Source organism: Microplitis demolitor, chromosome 1 (assembly GCF_026212275.2).
Source record: "Microplitis demolitor isolate Queensland-Clemson2020A chromosome 1, iyMicDemo2.1a, whole genome shotgun sequence".
NCBI classification, from domain to species: Eukaryota; Metazoa; Arthropoda; class Insecta; order Hymenoptera; family Braconidae; genus Microplitis; species Microplitis demolitor.
This window is the reverse complement of record NC_068545.1, coordinates 7,491,281-7,510,269: the sequence shown is the minus strand read 5'-3', so window position 1 is coordinate 7,510,269 and position 18,989 is coordinate 7,491,281. Positions and strand designations below refer to the sequence as shown.

The window sequence follows — 18,989 nt, the reverse complement described above, 5'->3', positions numbered from 1 at the left end:
AGATTGTTAAACATCCCGAAGGCACAGTACGCACGTCAGTACGAGCTGCGATTTAAATTTATAAGTGAATTCTCACAAGCGAAAGCTAACCAGTATTTATAATAGACTATAGACATGGTACCAACGGCGCTTGCTTATTAAGTAGTACCTACTTTGTTCTGTTAACTTAAGTTATAATAGATACGAGCGGTTTGGTATGTACGTGTTTAGCTCTGGATTGGAGTCTGGACTGAGCTACTGCTGGAAGAGAAAGCAGCTGTGGTAATAGATAGAGCTTGATTCTAGTCAGTGTTACACCACCTCCTTATGAGAGAATCAATAACGTTGCAGTGACGGTAACGTTGTGCCAGCGATGGTAGGTAGGTTGGTTGGATGGAAGGTGGGTATGTAGGTGATGAGGGGATATATATATGTATATAAATATATATATATATATATATATATATATATATATATATATATATATATATGTGTATAGTAATAGTTTTCGTTGGATAGGGCAATATAATATAAAGCTGGTTGTAGTTGTAAAGAGATATATAAATAGAGACCAATAGATGTGTGGAAATTTAACACACATACCCGTAAGCCCGGTATTCCAGCTCAATGATAAAATTATTGGGCATGCGCACTAATTTTATATTTTCAACCCCACCATACTGTTGGTACCGCAACGCGCCAATTTACTGTTGGCAACCCCGGCGATTTGTATATTTATTATTCCTTCTTTATTTTCATTGTAAACGTCTCTATTTGTGGATTTTTTTTCTTTTTTCATGCTTTTTATCTTGCAGATGGTGCTATTGATAATGTCCTATATTATACAGTTTAGAGAAAAACAAAATAATGAGTAAAATTACTGAATGACATACACGGAAAAAATTTCAGTCAAATTTACATTACTAACATCGTAAGTTTTCCTATTGATTATTGTAGTGGTGGTCTATACCTTTAAAATCATAATTTTTGCGTTGTAGAGTTGGAAATTTCATTTAAGAAATGATACTTCAGACAAATAATACAAAATTTTAAGCTCTTTAGTATAAATTACGGTGGGATCATCGTAAAATTTGACGTAATAGGAATTTTAAATAAAAATATAAAATAATAACCGCTCGGGTGTTGGATTCAAACACGATACCTTTCGATGAGTGCGAACTGACCAACCTTTCGGATCACTTGGCCACAGAAGGTCCCACAAATCTAAGAAGTTTTTAAGATCCATAGAGGCGATATAAATAAACATAACATTCATAAGTCACAAGAACGTCTCTCTGTTTAGAAAATCTCGTATAATCCAATAGATTCTCTTTATTCTTTTTTCGATGTTAACATTGTAATTTTTGAAATAGTGTTTAATCCAAAAAGTTTTTGCTAAAATTACCATGTTAAATAGTAAAAAATGTAACCTACATAGTAAATTTTAAAATAAGCCATTTGAAAGTTGTTATTAATAAAAGTATAGTCCACGATTACGATGTTAACATTGTAAATTTTAGTAGAACTTTCTTTATGTGTATTCACTGAAATATTTAACAAAATTCTCAACATTTATTTTGACTAATGGAGGATTTTTTTATTATATTTTTGAGCTTTAGAAATTTTTAATTAACTCCATTCAAGTTTTTAAGATTTTTATTACTAGAGTTGATGTTTTTTTCTTAGATAATTAGTTTGCTTTGATAATAAAATTTTTTATTCATAAGTGGGATTTTTTTTTAACAAAAAAATAAATGTGTACGTCATTACAACTGCATTAAGGGCGAACAGCTATTGCTATATGCATTCGCGCTTGCATACTTTTAAGATAAAATTTTATATGTAAATTCTATTTTTCGTTTTACCTCATACTCTTGGCTCTTTGATATCTTATAATCAAAACTCATACTTTTGAGGCAAACATGAGAAAAAGAATATATCAAATAAGCTTAAAATATGTGCTTTATATCTTGTGCGACACGAGTTTTTAAAAAGTATAAAAAAGACTATAATAGATAAATGAAGAAAAAAATAAATTTAAAAGACGATAAGATTTTCCACTATTACAACTTTGTATGCTTGTTAATTTTCTATACTCTAGTACAGGGTCAGTAGGTTATCGATATTTGTCCTTTGAAAAATAAAAATAGATATACAAGGCTGAATTACTGGTAGCTCATATACGAAGTAGTATATCGAGTGTATGAAATTTACTATAAAATTTATCCTGACATTTATATATAAATTTTTTATCAAGATATAACTTTATGTATGTAACTTTCATTAATTCAAATTCGTTTCTACTATTCAGTAAATTTATCTTGAGTAAAATATTCAAAAAATTCTGCTTATGAATTTTTGTTTTAAGTTTAATGACAAATGCTTACTTATAGTCGTAATAAAATATCTTCCTTTAAATTTTATAAATAAAAACAGGTGTAAAAATAAATGACTATGTATATACTTATATATATATATATATAAAAAATAAAATAGCAATTGTCATTTTTTTTTTAATATTATATTTTTCAATAATTTTCAATAATTTAAAAAATAAAATAGCAATTGTCATTTTTTTTTTAATATTATATTTTATAAATTATTGAAACTCCTATAACTCGGAAACTATGGACTTTATCTACTTGACTCATAGGGCTTTTTTTGAAGGGAATAAAATTTCCTATAAAATTCCTATTTACATTATTGGTGTGCATTCATTGGTTTACGTTCTGCAAGCCAATAAAGGTCAATTTGATACGAAAAGTGACTTCCTAAGCAGACATCAGTGAAAAAGCTGGAATTACAGCTACGTTACTGTGGGCACTTTTGAAGAACACCAAATGCCCTACAATTTGCAACCAAACCGGCGTCGATATCATAAAACGCAGCTGAGTATTAGAAAGTTAAAAAAAAAAGTAATTTAATTTACGTGTATTTAAAATGGGAAATTTTGGAAATCAAATGGAAAGTACTTAGGAATGGAATTAAGAGCTCAAAATTGGCAGGAATTTTTGTTTTAGCATAAAAAACAATATTTTGCTTGATGAGCAACAAAAAAAATACTTTCGCCGGAAACGAAGCACCCTAATATATATATATATATATATATATATATATATATATATATATATATATATATATATATATATATATATATATATATATATATATATATATATATATATATATATATATATATATATATTAGACTGGGCCAAAAAAATCGACTATTTTCAAGGTTGAAGTTGAGTCAAAACGACTTAAATGACCTGAATAACTTTCGAAGGAGTGAATTTAGCAAAAAATGTTAAGAGACCTTTTTTGTAGATCATTAAATTTCCTTCAAAAATACGTATATTGACTAAAAAAAATTTCAATATTTCTAGTAGTTGCAAAAATTCAAAATAGAAACAAAGAATTTAAAAAACAAATCAATATTTAAGGCTCGGTTACAGGGAAACGGCTCGTTTTACGTCAATTTCCTAAGAGAGATTTTTTGTAGGGAATTTAATTTCCTTCAAGAATATACATTGCTCAAATTTTTCAGATAGATGATTTACGAGTTTTGGGTAAAAAATGAAATTTCTGTAAAAAAAAAAACAATAGTTGTAACGATACACCTCTTAATATCAATATTAAGGGCTCAAACTTGCACAATAATTTTTTTTGGTCATCAGGAATAATATTTTCACAGTATCGAAAGAAAAAAAAGAATAGTCGACTTTTTTGGCCCAGTCTAATATATATATATATATATATATATATGGATATGTATATAACAATTGAATATTGATTGACACTATACCTCAGGCCATAAATAATATAAAACATTAATTTTCATCCGTTTGACAACATGAGTGATAGATTGTATTGAGAGGGAATTTAAATTCAGTTTCATGAAATAACGATGGACACAATGTATCGTGGTGTTAAAGGATTAATTTAAAATTCATAGAATTTTCGAGGTAGATAAATTTAAATGAAGCGAATTCCTCGCATGAATATAGGGTGACGGAAATAATTTTTGAAAAATAACTGAGACATTAACATCCCGGTATTATCTTTTAAAAACATAGCATATGGTAAATCGAGTTGTGAGTGCACTTATTTTGAAGATAAATATTTTACCGTAAATTTTTTTTATAATAATTGTTGAACCAAATAAATTTTGTTACATTTCTTTAATAGCTTCGAATGAATAAAAGACGATATAATTTAGTAGAAATTAGTTCTGAATTGTCAAGCATATTTTCTTTAATAACTTTCAAAAGTTTTTAATAAATACTTTCTTCGTTATTTTAATTCTAGGGCAATACAATTTTATTTTATTTTTACTTGAAATAATATCTATCATGTAGATTAGGGAGGGTTGGAAAAAAACTTTTTTTTAACTTCCCGCTAAGAAAATCGACGATTTTCAAAAATTTCGGGAAGTTATTGTTTTCACCCCGATTTTCAAAAATCGAGTTTTCATCAGATGTCGACGTTTTGAGGTCCTAGGAAGCTATTCTGACTATTTTCAGAATGATGTCCGAGTGTGTGTATGTATGTGTGTGTGTGTGTGTGTGTGTGTGTGTGTGTGTGTGTGTGTGTGTGTGTGTGTGTGTGTGTGTGTGTGTGTGTGTGTGTGTGTGTGTGTGTGTATGTAAACTCTTTGTAACTTTTGAACTAATGAATCGATTTGGATGGTTGAGGTGGCAATCGAAAGAGCTTGTTGGCCATCAACTTTCCTGAAAATTTCAGATTATTTGATCGAATAGACTCGAAAATATTTGCGAATTACGAAAAAAAAAAAAATTTTTTTTTTAGTTTTTTATTGATTTCTCAAAAACGACTTATACGATCGACTTAAAAATCTAATCAGCTCTAGTACTCAATAAAACGCGTCGATTGCCACCTCAATCATCAAAATCGGATAATTCGTTCGAGAGTTATCGCGGGAGAAAGAAATGGTGAAAAACGTTTTTTTTTTAATATTTTCGAAACGGCTGACGCGATCGATTTCAAATTTTAATCAGCTCTAGAATTCAATAAAACGCGCCGATTGCCACATCAACTATCAGAATCGATTGATTAGTTCAAAAGATATCGGCGTTGAAAAGTTAAAAAAATAACATTTTATGTTATTTTTTCCGGATAAATCATAATATAACGTAACAAAATGTGCCTGATATCATACCAACTCATCTTTTTCATGGTTTCTTTTGATCATATAATGTCATCGAACTTGGTTTTTAGTTTAAATCATATTATCAACAAAAAAATCTATAAAACGTAGTTTTTAATATTTTTATCGGATATTTCATACTTTATTGTTTCTTACATGAGTCAAAACTTCTTTAAATCCCGATTTTGATCCCTGACATCGATTTCTGCCTCAATACACTTATTTTACTGAACATAATCAGGAACTAAATTTTAAAAACCGCTTCATTGATGATTTTCGATTCTTAAATTTTCAAACTTCAGCATAACAGGTAACTTGTTAGAGCTTGAAAAGATCGTAAAAAAACAATTGCATGTGATAGCATTTTCGAGCTCGAAGAGCTCGAAAATATATCTACACTAAAGTGTTCGAGCTCTTTGAGGTCGAAAACAGCGGGAAGTTTTGGGGCTGGCCCGCAGGGTCAACCGACGCCCAGATTTTTTTGTTTTTCTTAGCATGCGGGTAGAATTTGTACCTTATAAAAAAAAATTTTTTTAAGAAAAAAAAATTTTTTACTTAACATTTTGAGGTAGCCTACTCGTTTTTTAAATAAATAATTGATCAAACGGAGTGGTTCTAACGGAAAAAATTTTTTTTTTCACAAAATCGTGGAAAACATCTAATAATTGACGAATTTTTTTTTTGTTTTCAACTCCACGTTCATATTAATTCAAAAGAAAATGCTTGTGATTTTTGGATTTTTTACTTAAATCACAAAAATAAAAGGAGAAAAATTTTTCCAACTTCTGACTTTCAATTAGCTTTCAAGGGAACACCCTACAGATTCAAGAACACCATTTTTATATTTTTTACTACCACCCGTTCTCAACTTGTTCAGAAGTTGGGTTTTGTACTTTCAATTTAATATCTTTAAATTTTTATTACTGTTTATATTGTGTTGATATTGTTCATAAATTAATTTTGTTGTTATTGATTAGTTATAAATAAAAAAATATTCAAAACTCTTCAAATTTATTACAAATGTTCATAAAATTTTCGATTAAACACTTCAGAGTTACTAATTAATTTCTCTCTTATCAATAACTTGAGAACGGGTGGTAGTCAAAAAAATATAAATGGTGTTCTAGAATCTGTAGGGTGTCCCTTTAAAAGCTTATTGAAAGTCAGAAGTTGAAAAAATTTTTTTCCTATTATTTTTGTATTTTAAGCAAAAAATTCAAAAATGAAAAGAATTTTCTTTTGAATTGAAATTCGACAATTATTAGATTCGAATTCGACAATTATTAGATGTTTTCCACAATTTTGGACAAAAAAAAATTTTTCTCGTTGGAACTAGTCCGTTTAAACAATTATTTATTTAAAAAACGACTGGGCCACCTCAAAATGTTGAGTAAAAAAAATTTTTTTTTCTTGAAAAACTTTTTTGTTATACTCGCTCCAAAGGTTTAACTTTTGAGCGCTGGGTGGCGTCCGTAAAGGGACTCTTTTTTAGAGACCCTACTATTTCGTCTTTTTTTCACGGCCTAGGCCGTGAAGTTTTACCCTCTCCTTCTTATTACTAACTTTTCGTGTACACCCAGACGAAATTGAAAGAGATCGTAAAGAAAAAAAGTCGCATTCTAGTGTACTGACCAATGAATTTGAGTAAAGTTGAAAGTTAGTTACTATTGAGTGGCGCTAATTATTTCTCTGCTGGCAGTTTGTTACGATGCGGACCTAATGTTAATAAAATAATAATCCCGACATTTTATTAACCATAAATACACGATACAAGTAAATTATCAGCGTATATTTTTAATGCAAGTAATACAAATTAGTCAAATATTTGTTTAAGAAATATCTGTATTCACCTACAAGTGATTGAATGAAAAAAAAAAAAAAAAAAAAAAAAAAAAATGTCCTTATTTGCCTCCTATCCCTCAAAAGTAAAACTTACGGAGCGATAATAACAAAAAATATTGTATGTCATTCGGCCGTTCAGTAGCGATTTTGACAACGACTTTTTTTCGATATTCGCTTTAATGTTAGCGACGCAAATGTTCGAAAACGAGCGTAAATTTCCGTCCTCGGCTACGCCTCGGTTAAAATTGCGCTCGTTTTGAACTTTCCCGCCACAAACCTTAAGCTCATATCGAAATATCGTCGCTGTCAGAAAACCGTCACTTCACGGCCTTATGACGAAAATATCTATTTTTTTATAAGGTACAAATTCTACTCCCATGCTAAGAAAAACGAAAAAAAAAATTTTTTTTCAACCCACCCTAATGTAGATATAATCTACACAATCTCAAATTTAGCAGAACAGTCATGAATTATAATTCTATAGTGTTGAACACGTAAAATTGAACACTACATGGAAAAAAAAAAAATAGGCACTGCAACAGGACAAAATCCTGTTGTAGCAACAGAATTTTTCCTGTGGAATTAACAGGATACGAAACTAGTTTCGTGCACGAATTTTTATGGTCCGTATAATAAAATTTCAAAATTTGAAAAAAAAAATCTGGGCGTCGGTTGGCCCTGCGGGCCAGCCCCAAAACTTCCTGCTGTTTTCGAGCTCCTTGAGCTCAAAAACAATAATGCGGATGTATTTTCGAGCTCGAAAATGCTATTACATGCCGTTGTTTTTTTATGATCTTTTCAAGCTCTAACAAATTACGTTTGATGCTGAAGTTTGAAAATTTAAGAATCGAAAATCATTAATAAAGAAGCGGTTTTTAAAATTTAATTTCCGATTATGTTTAATAGAATCAGTGTATTGAGGCAGAAATCAATGTCAAGGATCAAAATCAAGATTTAAATAAGTTTTGACTAATGTCAGAAACAATAAAATATGATATATCCGAGAAAAATATTGAAAATTGCGTTTTTCCAATTTTTTTTTTTGATAATATGATTTAAACTAAAAAACAAGTTAGATGACATGATGAGATGATCGGAAAAAACTACATATTAGGTGTACAAAAAAGTTCTACCCGTTTTTTGTCAAAAAAAAATATGTTCAAAAATTTTAAATAAAATACAAATTTTAATCAAAATAACCACCATCAGCATCTACTACCCTTTGCCAACGCTCAGGCAACTGATGGATCCCACGGCGATAAAAGGCTTGATCTTTTGTCGAAATGAAATCATCTATTGTTTTTTGCATTTCGTTTTCATTTTGTAAGTGTTTGTCAGCCAAGTAATTTTGCAATGAACGGAATAGGTGAAAATCATACGGTGCAAGGTCTGGTGAATACGCCGGGTGCGGTAAAACTTCCCACTGTAAATCATTTATAGTGTGGTGGACGATTGAACTTCTATGAGGCCTGGCGTTATCATGCTGCAGTATCACTGGTCGAGGTTTTTGTCCCGCAAATCGTCTTTTACTGTTGATTTCATCTGCTAATTTTTTTAATTGACAACTGTAGAGTTCTCCAGTAACGGTTTCTCCTCGTTTGAGTAACTCATAATATAGCACGCCCCACTCATCCCACCAAATACAAAGCAATATTTTTTTCCCAAAAACATTACGTTTTGGTGTTGATGTCGTTGGTTGTCCTGGGTCTACCCAATGTTTTCGACGTTTAGGATTCTCATAGTAAACCCACTTTTCGTCCCCTGTTACAAGTTTCCACAAAAAACTTTTTTTTTTATGTCGTGAAAGCAACGACAGGCAGGTGTCAACTCGTCTCTCTCGTTGTTCTGGAGTTAATTCATGAGGTACCCATTTTCCTTCTTTTTGAATCTTACCTAAAGCATGTAATCTCTCAGAAATAGCTTGTTGAGTAACGTTTAACTTTTTCGCAAGTTCTTGTTGTGTTTGTGCAGAATCTTGATTCAGTAATTCTTCCAATTTCTCGTCACTGATTGTTGAAGGTCTTCCAGAGCGTGGTTTATCATTTAAATTAAAATCTCCGTTTGTGAATTTCCGAAACCATCTTCGACAAGTACTGTCATCAATAACACTGTCACCATAAGTTGCACAGATTATTCTTTGAGCTTCAGCAGCACTTTTTCCTTGATGAAATTCATATAAAAGACAATGGCGGATATTCTCATTACTTACTTCCATTTTTAACTTAATAAAAAAATATATATATCGAAGATTAATATATTAAAAGTTTGATGAATTTAAAGAGTACAAATAGCTGTGCATGTACATATACGTATTCATAGCTAACCTATAAATAGCTGTTAGATAACTCCATCTTTGAAAAACGGGTAGAACTTTTTTGTACATCTATTAAAGAGGAAGAGTTGGTATGATTTTACACATAAACACATTTTAGTACATTATATTATTATTTAACCGGAAAAAATAACATAAAATGTTATTTTTTTAATTTTTCAACGCCGATATCTTTTGAACTAATGAATCGATTTTCACGTTTAAGCTAGCAATCAGTGTGTTTCATTGAATTCTAGAGCTGATTTAAATTTGAAATCGATCGGTTTAGCCGTTTTGAAGATATTTGGAAAAACCCGTTTTTTACCATTTCTTTCTCCAACGATATCTCGCGAACGAATGAACCAATTTTGATGGTTAAGGCGGCAATCGACGTATTTTATTGAGTTCTAGAGCTGAACAGATTTTAGAATGGTTTGGTTATGTAATTTCAAAGACATTCGCAAATAACTGTTTTTTAGCATTTCTTTCTCCCACGATATCCCTCGAACAAATTAACCGATTGAGATGGCTAAGGCGGCAATCGACGCCTTTCATTAAATTCTACCGCTGATTAGATTTTGAAGTCGATCGCTCCAGTCGTTTTTGAGAAATCACTAAAAAACTAAAAAAAAAATTATTTTTTTTTCGTAATTTGCAAATATTTTCGAGTCTACTTGATCAAATGATCTGAAATTTTCAGGGGAAGTTGATGGCCAACAAGCTCTTTCGATTGCCACCTCAACCATCCAAATCAATTCATTAATTAAAAATTTACAAAGAGTTTACCTAGACACACACACACGCGCGCACGCGCTTGCACGCACACACACACGCACACATACATACATACACTTGGACATCATTCTGAAAATAGTCAGAATAGCTTCCTAGGACCTCAAAATGCCGACATCTGATGAAAACTCGATATTTGAAAACCGGGGTGAAAACAATAACTTCCCGAAATTTTTGAAAATTGTCGATTTTCTTAGCGGAAAGTTAAAAATTCAAATTTACATTCAGTTATATTAAAAGTATAACTCCAGAGATTTTTTTTTTTTTGTAAATTAACATTTTTTTTTTTTCAATTTTTAAACTTTTTTATACGGACCATAAAAATTGGTGCATGAAACTAGTTTTTTATCCTGTTGATTCCACAAGAAAAATCCCGTTGCTACAACAGGATTTTATCCTGCATGTTGCATCCACAAGAAAATTTCTGTTGCTTTCACAGGATGTATCCTGTTGCTACAATATGAAAATCCTGTTGCTGCAATAGAATTTTGTCTTGTTGCTGTAACAGGAAAATCCTGTTGCTAGAACAGGATTTTGTCCTGTCGCAGCGCCTATTTTTTCCGTTATAGTTCTCAAATTACGTAGAAATAAATACCCGTATATGTCAACTTTAAAGTGATTATTTTTACACGGCAAATATAAAAAATATACTTTAAGCTTGATGCACGGGCTGGGTTGATTTTCGCCATTCAGTAACTCGGCTAGCGTGACTTCCCAATTCCAAAACCCAGTAAGAGCTAATATTTTAAGAGCTTTTGGTACTTTTACACCTTCTGATGTCTTTGGCACACGATCCCATTATATTTTTTTTTTTTTAGAACACGTATTTAAAACATAATACTCTTTCAAATTTGAAATAGTGAAAATAGTGTTTATTCACTGTTTACTAGTAAAAATTATGTCCCTTATTCAAATAGTGGAATACTTTTCACGGGCAAGAAATGACTATTCACTGCCAAATAATAACCGCGGCTTCTTTTATATTTAGGAGAATATAACACTGGGTATCTCAAGTTATAGTAGTTCCAACGAAATCGTCGTCCTAAAATGGATGTGGGAGCATAGGAAATACGTTAAAAGTTGTGGTAGTGGGACGAAAACTTTCTGATTGGGACGATTATCTCTTTTAACGCAAATTTTTTCCACGGTGACATTTTGCACGCCTCTAACGCGAACAGAAGAGGTTGTGCTTTATAACGGACTTGTAAAGATCACCCGATTTCCTCACATTAATCTGTTTATATTATTTTCATATTTCACTCACAAGTTATAAATAATATTAATATAAAAAGAAAACACTAATGAAAAAGCTAGATAATTAGTGGCACGTGGTTCAATAGAGACAATAGCCAATAATAATAAAAAAAAAGCTACATAGTTTCATTAAGTTGTCCGATACGAATTATTATAATGAAATGGTTAATAAAAAAAAAATGTATCGTAGACGTCAGGTAGTCTGTAGTTCAAGAAAAGTCTGTGGTACCGATATCTTGAAAATGACCTGACGAAATGACTTAATTTTTTCTTCACATTCTTCAAAATTATGCAAAGAAGGTTCTTTTCGAAAGTCACTACTGTATTCCTTTTTGTTCTTTTAATAGTAAATCATTGCTGTTAAAACCGGCACTGTTTATGTAAACAAACACACATGCAGCCATTTTTATTGAGAATATTTTTCTTTTCTTCTCTTACTTTTTTTTTATATTGACTGCATATTTATCATGTCAATATCTACACGCTAAAAATAAAATGATAACTATTACCATCTTGTAATAGGAAACGATTACCATCTGTATATGATAATCATTATCATGCTTTAATGTTAACTATTCGCTTCTCGTATAGTAAAATATTGCTATAGTAAAATATTACTCGTATAGTAAATATACTATTGCTGCTAGTAATAACTATCATCTAGATAATAATATTTCTTATGTAGTAAAAATCTTTAAATTTTGCCTTCTGGAATGGTAACGATTATTATCACGGATAAGAATTCTTACCATCTCCGATAGTAATAGCTACCATCTCCGATAGTAATAGTTACCATTTAGATAGTAATGTTTCTTATATCTGAAATTTTTTTTAATTTTACCTTCCGAGATAGTAATGATTATCATCTCGGATAAGAATGCTTACCATCTCCAATAGGAAAAGTTTATATAAAAGAATGAGAATCATCCCACATGAAAAAACTATTTATTGCCGACCATATATTGATAAGTATATGGTGAATATGTGACGATATATAACGGCAAAATTATATATATCTAACTATATATGTTTACTCAATATAATTTCGATACATCTGACTTGATATAACTCTGATTGTATAATTACCATATATATTCAAAATATAATGTATCAATAAAGTAATTTTTGATATGTGAAAGCATAAAACGTAAAATATATAATGAGATATATTGTTGCTATATAATACTGTATATATTTTACTACATACATATCCTCATAATGTATCACAATATAACGCCATATATATACTACCGTGTATTCATAGTCATATATTATTGCTGTACATCACTATGTATAATCCTACCCTGACGGTTTTGAATCACGGTGGAAACACTATGAAAACATGGTGGAATCTCGGTGGATCCACCGTGGTTACTCGGTGGGTTTGCGCTATTTTACCACTTTGTATACACGGTATTCCCACCGTGGATCCACGGTGTATTCACGATGGTCCTACCGTGTAACCACCGGGATTACACGGTGTGCCTACCTTAATTTCACAGTGAATCCACCGTGTACCCATCAATTACACGGAGTACACATCTTGGTCCCACCGTAATTACACGGTGTACCCATCATGGTTCCACGGCATACCCACCATGGTTCTATGATGTATCCACAAATTTTATTACGCGGACAAAAAAATTCCGCCGACTTGTTGGCTTGATCCCGAGACCTTTGTATTTAAAGTATGTTTTGTTATCCACTGTCCCGAATATCACACTGGAATGATAAGGTTGATTGCATTTATTTGGAAAAAACTGAACTTTAGAAAATTAAAGACATCAAATAAATAATTGTTTGTTCTTACACCAACATCGTAATAATAATATTTGCGTGGAATTATTTTTTTCATTATTTATTAATTTAATTTTTTGGAATAAAATTGAATTAATCTATATATATAAAAATGAATTGCTGTTCGTTAGTCTCGCTAAAACTCGAGAACGGCTGAACGGATTTATCTTATCTTGGTCTTGAAATGTTCGTGGAGATCTAGGCAAGGTTTAAAAGGTGAGAAAAGTTCAAATATCTGCCGGGAAAACCCTAAAATAGTTTTTTCTATCTATCTATATAAATAAAAATCAATTGCTGTTAGTTAGTCTCGCTAAAACTCGAGAACAGCTGAACCGATTTGGCTAATTTTGGTCTCGAATTATTTGTGCAAGTCCAAAGAAGGTTTGAAAGGTGAATAAATATGAGTTTAGTATAGTGCCGGATAGCTCAACTGGTAGAACACTTGGCGTGATAACGACATGGTCTGGGTTCGAATCCCGGTTCAGGGTATCTATATTTTTCTCAATTTATCTATAAATTGTCTTATTGAGAAGGTTTGCATATTTAGGATTCCACTATGTTAAATTGGTGTATTACCATACGATGGACGGTGTGGCTCAATAAGTTATAGATCAAATTGAACGAAATATAGTATAGTGCCGGATAGCTCAACTGGTAAAGCACTCGGTGCGATTCCGACATGGTCTGAACTCGATTCCCAGTTCGGGCTATCTATATTTTTCTCAATTTATCTATAAATTGTCGTATTGAGAAGGTTTGCATGTTTAGGTTTCCACTAAATTAAATTGGTTTTTTATAGTGCATACCAATTTACTATAGTGGAAACTCAAACACGCAAACCTTCTCAATAAGACAATTTATAGATAAATTGAGAAAAATATAGGGGGCGTTCCACGCCAAATCGGGCACCACTTAGCCTTTGCACCTCAGATTTTTTTGTAACTTTTTCAACTTTTAGTATAGGTTGAAAGAAGCCTTCATGATTTTTTTCAAATTTCTTTCCCCCAACCGTTTTCGAAATATCGAATTTCAAAAAATGTAGATTTTTTTTTTCAAATGCCTGTAATTTCGTGAAAAGTGGTTTCAAAAAAATTTTCAAAGAGACAAAAAGTGTTCATTTTTAGACATCTTATCAGTGAAAAAATTTTTTTGAACCACGCTTCTATTGAAATTTAAACTTTTTCGCATAAATTGTCGATTTACTAAAAACACGTACTGATGGATTTTCCTCATAATCTTGCACAGCAAACTCTCACCTATTCTTCAACTTTTACAGATATGCTCATAATAGGACAACGATGGGATCTATTTTTTTTTTTTAATTTTTTAAATTTCATATTTCAGTTTTTTTTAAAGAAAAATGTCTTAAAATAATAGCATGTCTAGGATTTGCTGTTAATAATTATCTGACACACAACTATCATCAAAATTTTCTAATTTTATTTCCTCAGTAAATTATTACTAATTAATTTATCATTATTATTATTAATAAAATTATTATTTATTAATTAATTAGTAATAATTTTACTGTGGAAGAAAATTTTGATGATAGTTGTGTGTCAGATAATTATTAACAGTAAATTCCGAGCATGCTATTATTTTAAGACATTTTTCTTAAAAATAAAGTGGAATATGAAATTTAAAAAATCTATAAAAAAATAAATCCCACCGTTGTCCCATTATGAGCATAGCTGGAAAAGTTGTAGAATAGGTGACAGTTCACTGTGAAAAAATTATGAGGGAAATCGATCAGTAGGTTTTTTTTGTAAATCGACAATTTATACTTAAAAGTTAAAATTTCAACAGAAGCGTGATTCAAAAATTTTTTTGATATTTTTTATCGAAAAGAAATCTAAAAACAATCATTTTTTGACTCTTTAAAAATTTTGCTTAACCCTTTTTTCGCGAAGTTACAGGCATTTGATAGAAAAATCTCTTCATTTTTTAAAATTCGATATTTCGAAAACGGTTGGAGGAAAAAATTTGAAAAAAATCATGAAGGCCTCTTTCAACCTATGCTGAAAGATAAAAAAATCAGAGGTTCAAAATAACTTATTGAGCCACACCGTCCATCGTACGGTATTACACCAATTTAATATATAGTGGAAACCTAAAACATGCAAACCTTCTCAATAAGACAATTTATAGATAAATTGAGAAAAATATAGATAGCCCGAACTGGGAATCAAACTCAGACCATGTCGGTATCGCACCGAGTGCTCTACCAGTTGAGCTATCCGGCACTATATTATATTCCGTTCAATTTGATCTATAACTTATTGAGCCACATCATCCATCGTACGGTAATACATCAATTTTATATAGTGGGAACCTAAACAGAGTTGATTTTTTTATTTTGCTCTACAATCGATTGAGGCAGTACGAAGTCTGCCGGGTCAGCTAGTAAGTAATAAAAAAAAAAATTTTCCATAACACAGAATGGTGAGAACATTTTAAATTGCAGTGGATGACAACCGCTGAGCCCGGGCTTGCACGCGCCCTCTAGCTCAGTTTCTGCAGCTCTGTTACCGACAGCGTGACAAAATGTAAACAACTAATTATTTTGTTTTTTTAATTAATTTTTTTCGCGAACATAATAAGTCGCAGGAGATTGATTTTTGACTTTTTTTATTCAGAATTTATCGCCCTTTAATTTAATACTAGTCATCATAGGGTTTTACAATAATTGATAGAAGTTTTTTAATGAAAATACACGGTGTCTCGGCTTCCCTATTGTTATTTCATTATTTATTTAAAAAACGCGGCCAAATTGAGCTTTCTTATTATTATTTTCGTGATATACGAAATTTTTTACGCATCATCGATAAAAAAAATCCAGTAGTTAATCCCGCCCTAAAACGCTTAAGAGTAAATTAAGTGGACTATAGATGAATATTTTAAAAACGATTCTATCGTTGGAAGTTCGTGAACGGTAGAAGTAATGAATAGTCAATATGACGTAAGTACAGAGAGTCTGAAGAAGATCTGAAAATGTTGATAAAACAACTGAGAACTAATGTCAATGACCACTCACCTCTGACGACGTCAAGTAGCAAAGTCTCGAGTCTGTACTTTCTAAGGATGCTTGTTGCACAATTCCATATCTGCTGTCTCTATCAGACATGTAATCTGACCTTACGCTGTCTTGTCGATCAAAAGTTCCACTAGAAAATAGTATGTTCCATTATATATGTGTATATCAACAGTAATAACAAAGTAGATGACATTTTATTGTGCTCGTTTACTAAACTTGAAATAGGTTATTTTTGTTTTTTAATCAGTGTAATCTGTACTTATAAAATACCTATAGTCTAGCAAAGTCATTCATAAAGTCTCATTTAAAATATCTATCAATTATTAATTAAGTAATTTAATTAGGGTTTATTGTCTTTATTAATATGAATGTCAGTGATATTTAAATTTAAAAAAAACACACTATCTATCGGCTAACTGCTGATTTATTAAGAAGTCACCCATCCAACTAATGTCCCACGTCAATGCTGTTTAGCTTTTGATATCACTGAGTCGTAGACTGTTCCTAACAAACAATCCATGGCACTACTCAAGTCAAATGATCAGATTACTACATTCTACATAAATAATGCATCGAATAATGAATTTGGTTATGTACATAAATTAAAAGTTTTGGAAAGTGCAAAGACTCACGCCGTCACGCCTCAAATGTTCATGTTGTAATATAAAAGCTAACCACTAAAACAAAACGTTCTTGGCAGCAATGAAAAGTTTTTATCAAGTTCTAGAACTGCTTAGATTTTGGAATTGATCGCTACCGAATGCTGCAAGAACCATCTAGATCGATGAATTTATTGAAAAGATATAAGAGATTTACATCCACATACATACGTGAACACATACATAGAGAGACACATCTCTGAAAATGTCAGAATAGCATCCTCAGATCTTTAAACGTCGACATTCGATGAAAACTCAATTTTTGAAAATCGGGGTGAAAACAATAACTTCCCGAATTTTGAAAAATTCGCAACTTCCCCAGCGGAAAGTTAAAAATCAAATCGATAATTTATAAGTTGAATAAAAATTTATAATAAAAAAAAATAAATTTATATTATAAATAAGCGTAATGATTAAACATAAAATGAGCGATTGAGGTGTGCATTTTTGGATTTTTTAACATTTTTTTTGAAGTATTCTCCCGCCCGTTTTTTTCTGTGTAAACTTGAATTTGTTGTTATTCAATACTGTTGTCACATTTTTAATTTGGAGATAATAAATTTGTCTTTTTTGTTTTTACATACTAGTTGTCATAATTTGTTAGCGTAGAGTTAACTTTTATGAGAAATGAATCTAAAAAGTTCGTATGGCTGTAGCCCAATTTTATTTCAAGTGTATTGACAAATTTTATTTCAATTGACAAGTCTACACTAATTTCGTAAATTTGAAAACTTCTACGTTTTAATCCATTTTAAGGAACAAAGTCAATAGAAAGACAAATTTCGTTTCTAACGACATTGGGTCCAAATCGGCTTAAACTTTTAATTGAATTATTTTATAATTTTGAGTTTAGAGATAACTATGACATTTCATCTATCAAACTATTTTATAGCGAACAATTCGACAACATTTTTAACATGTTTATTTGTAACGCGGTGGAAACATTTGCATTATCAATCGACATCGTGATTTCTCATAGCTGGTCAGTTATACCTAACTCATAATCCCCAGTGAGTATTCGAATCAGTTTTTCAAATTGTCGCTGGGTGCGCTAATTGAAAGGTTTCGATGTCAGTTCCAAATACGATTAAGTTGGGAGCCTAATTTATACAAGCGTAAGACGGTAGCTAACAGACAGAGTTGATTGTACCCGAGAGAAGTAACAACTAGATACAGAACTACTAAGTAGCCTGAAAGTTGCGAGAAAGTATCCGAAAAACAACAGTTATTTTCAATTCAACAAGAAGTTCTTAGAAAGTTGAGGTCAACTAATTGAACAACAACTCTTTACAGTCAATTTTACGCCCGTGTCAATTTTAAGCAACGTGTTCACCAGTACAGGAAACTGGTGCTACGGAAAGCCTCTCCAAGCCCTTTTCAGCCAGAGTTTTTTTATTTCCTGAGATGTCTGGAATATGTGGCCCACAGAGGTATGGATTCGTGGTGGCTATGCTTAGACACCACGAGCAATGCGGATTTTTTATTATACCTCCGGTTAACATTCACCCTTGGTCACTTTGATTATATTTTTTGACTAAGAGTGTCGTCTCGGGTGAGGATAACGGCTACGCAGTGCGTGTATTCTCGAAAGAGTAAGGAAACGGCCTCCCGTAAAACGGAAGTGAACTTCGGTCCCGTTTTTTTAATTAATTAGTTACTTAAATAGGTGAAAAATATAATTGTGCCATATTAGATACAACACATATGTGCTTGAACGTGTACTTGACGTGCGAAACTGCCATATCTGGGGATGCGTATAAAATATTTTGATGGAAAAAATTTTATTAAAGATTAGAATTATAAATGAATTAATAAATAATTTAAATCAGAAAATAATACAATGTCGGAAAGTAAAAATATTTAAAATTGTTAAATAAAATAATGTTCAGTCACGAGCTTAATCATTTTGAAAAGCTTCGTATACTTTCGCTATATCCGGGAGCTGCCGAACTCGCTACTGACTTCAAGGTCAGAATAGTGCCAGGTCACTCGCTATTTGGGCCCGGTACATACAATTTCTAGCTCATGGCCGTGTCAAGTCGGCATGAGAGCCCCGCTAACTACATTCTGTTGGCGCGCTTTTAAGCCAATGGGAAAATTCGCTGGGACAGCCATGCTGTCCACGTCATCATCGAGCGGCAACGAAGGAAGAAG

At 31.4% G+C, this 18,989-nt stretch overlaps 1 protein-coding gene across 4 annotated transcripts in view; it reads right to left on the bottom strand.

Annotated features, from left to right (window-relative positions):
- Positions 1–18,989, bottom strand: part of LOC103574251 (protein still life, isoforms C/SIF type 2) — a 112,476-nt gene that overhangs the window by 53,596 nt on the left and 39,891 nt on the right. For all 4 annotated transcript variants that reach the window (XM_053743017.1, XM_053743022.1, XM_053743024.1 and 1 more), the window contains exon 12: positions 16,177–16,306. In XM_053743017.1, coding sequence (XP_053598992.1) covers positions 16,177–16,306 — 130 coding nt within the window. The remainder of the gene's footprint in view (positions 1–16,176; positions 16,307–18,989) is intronic.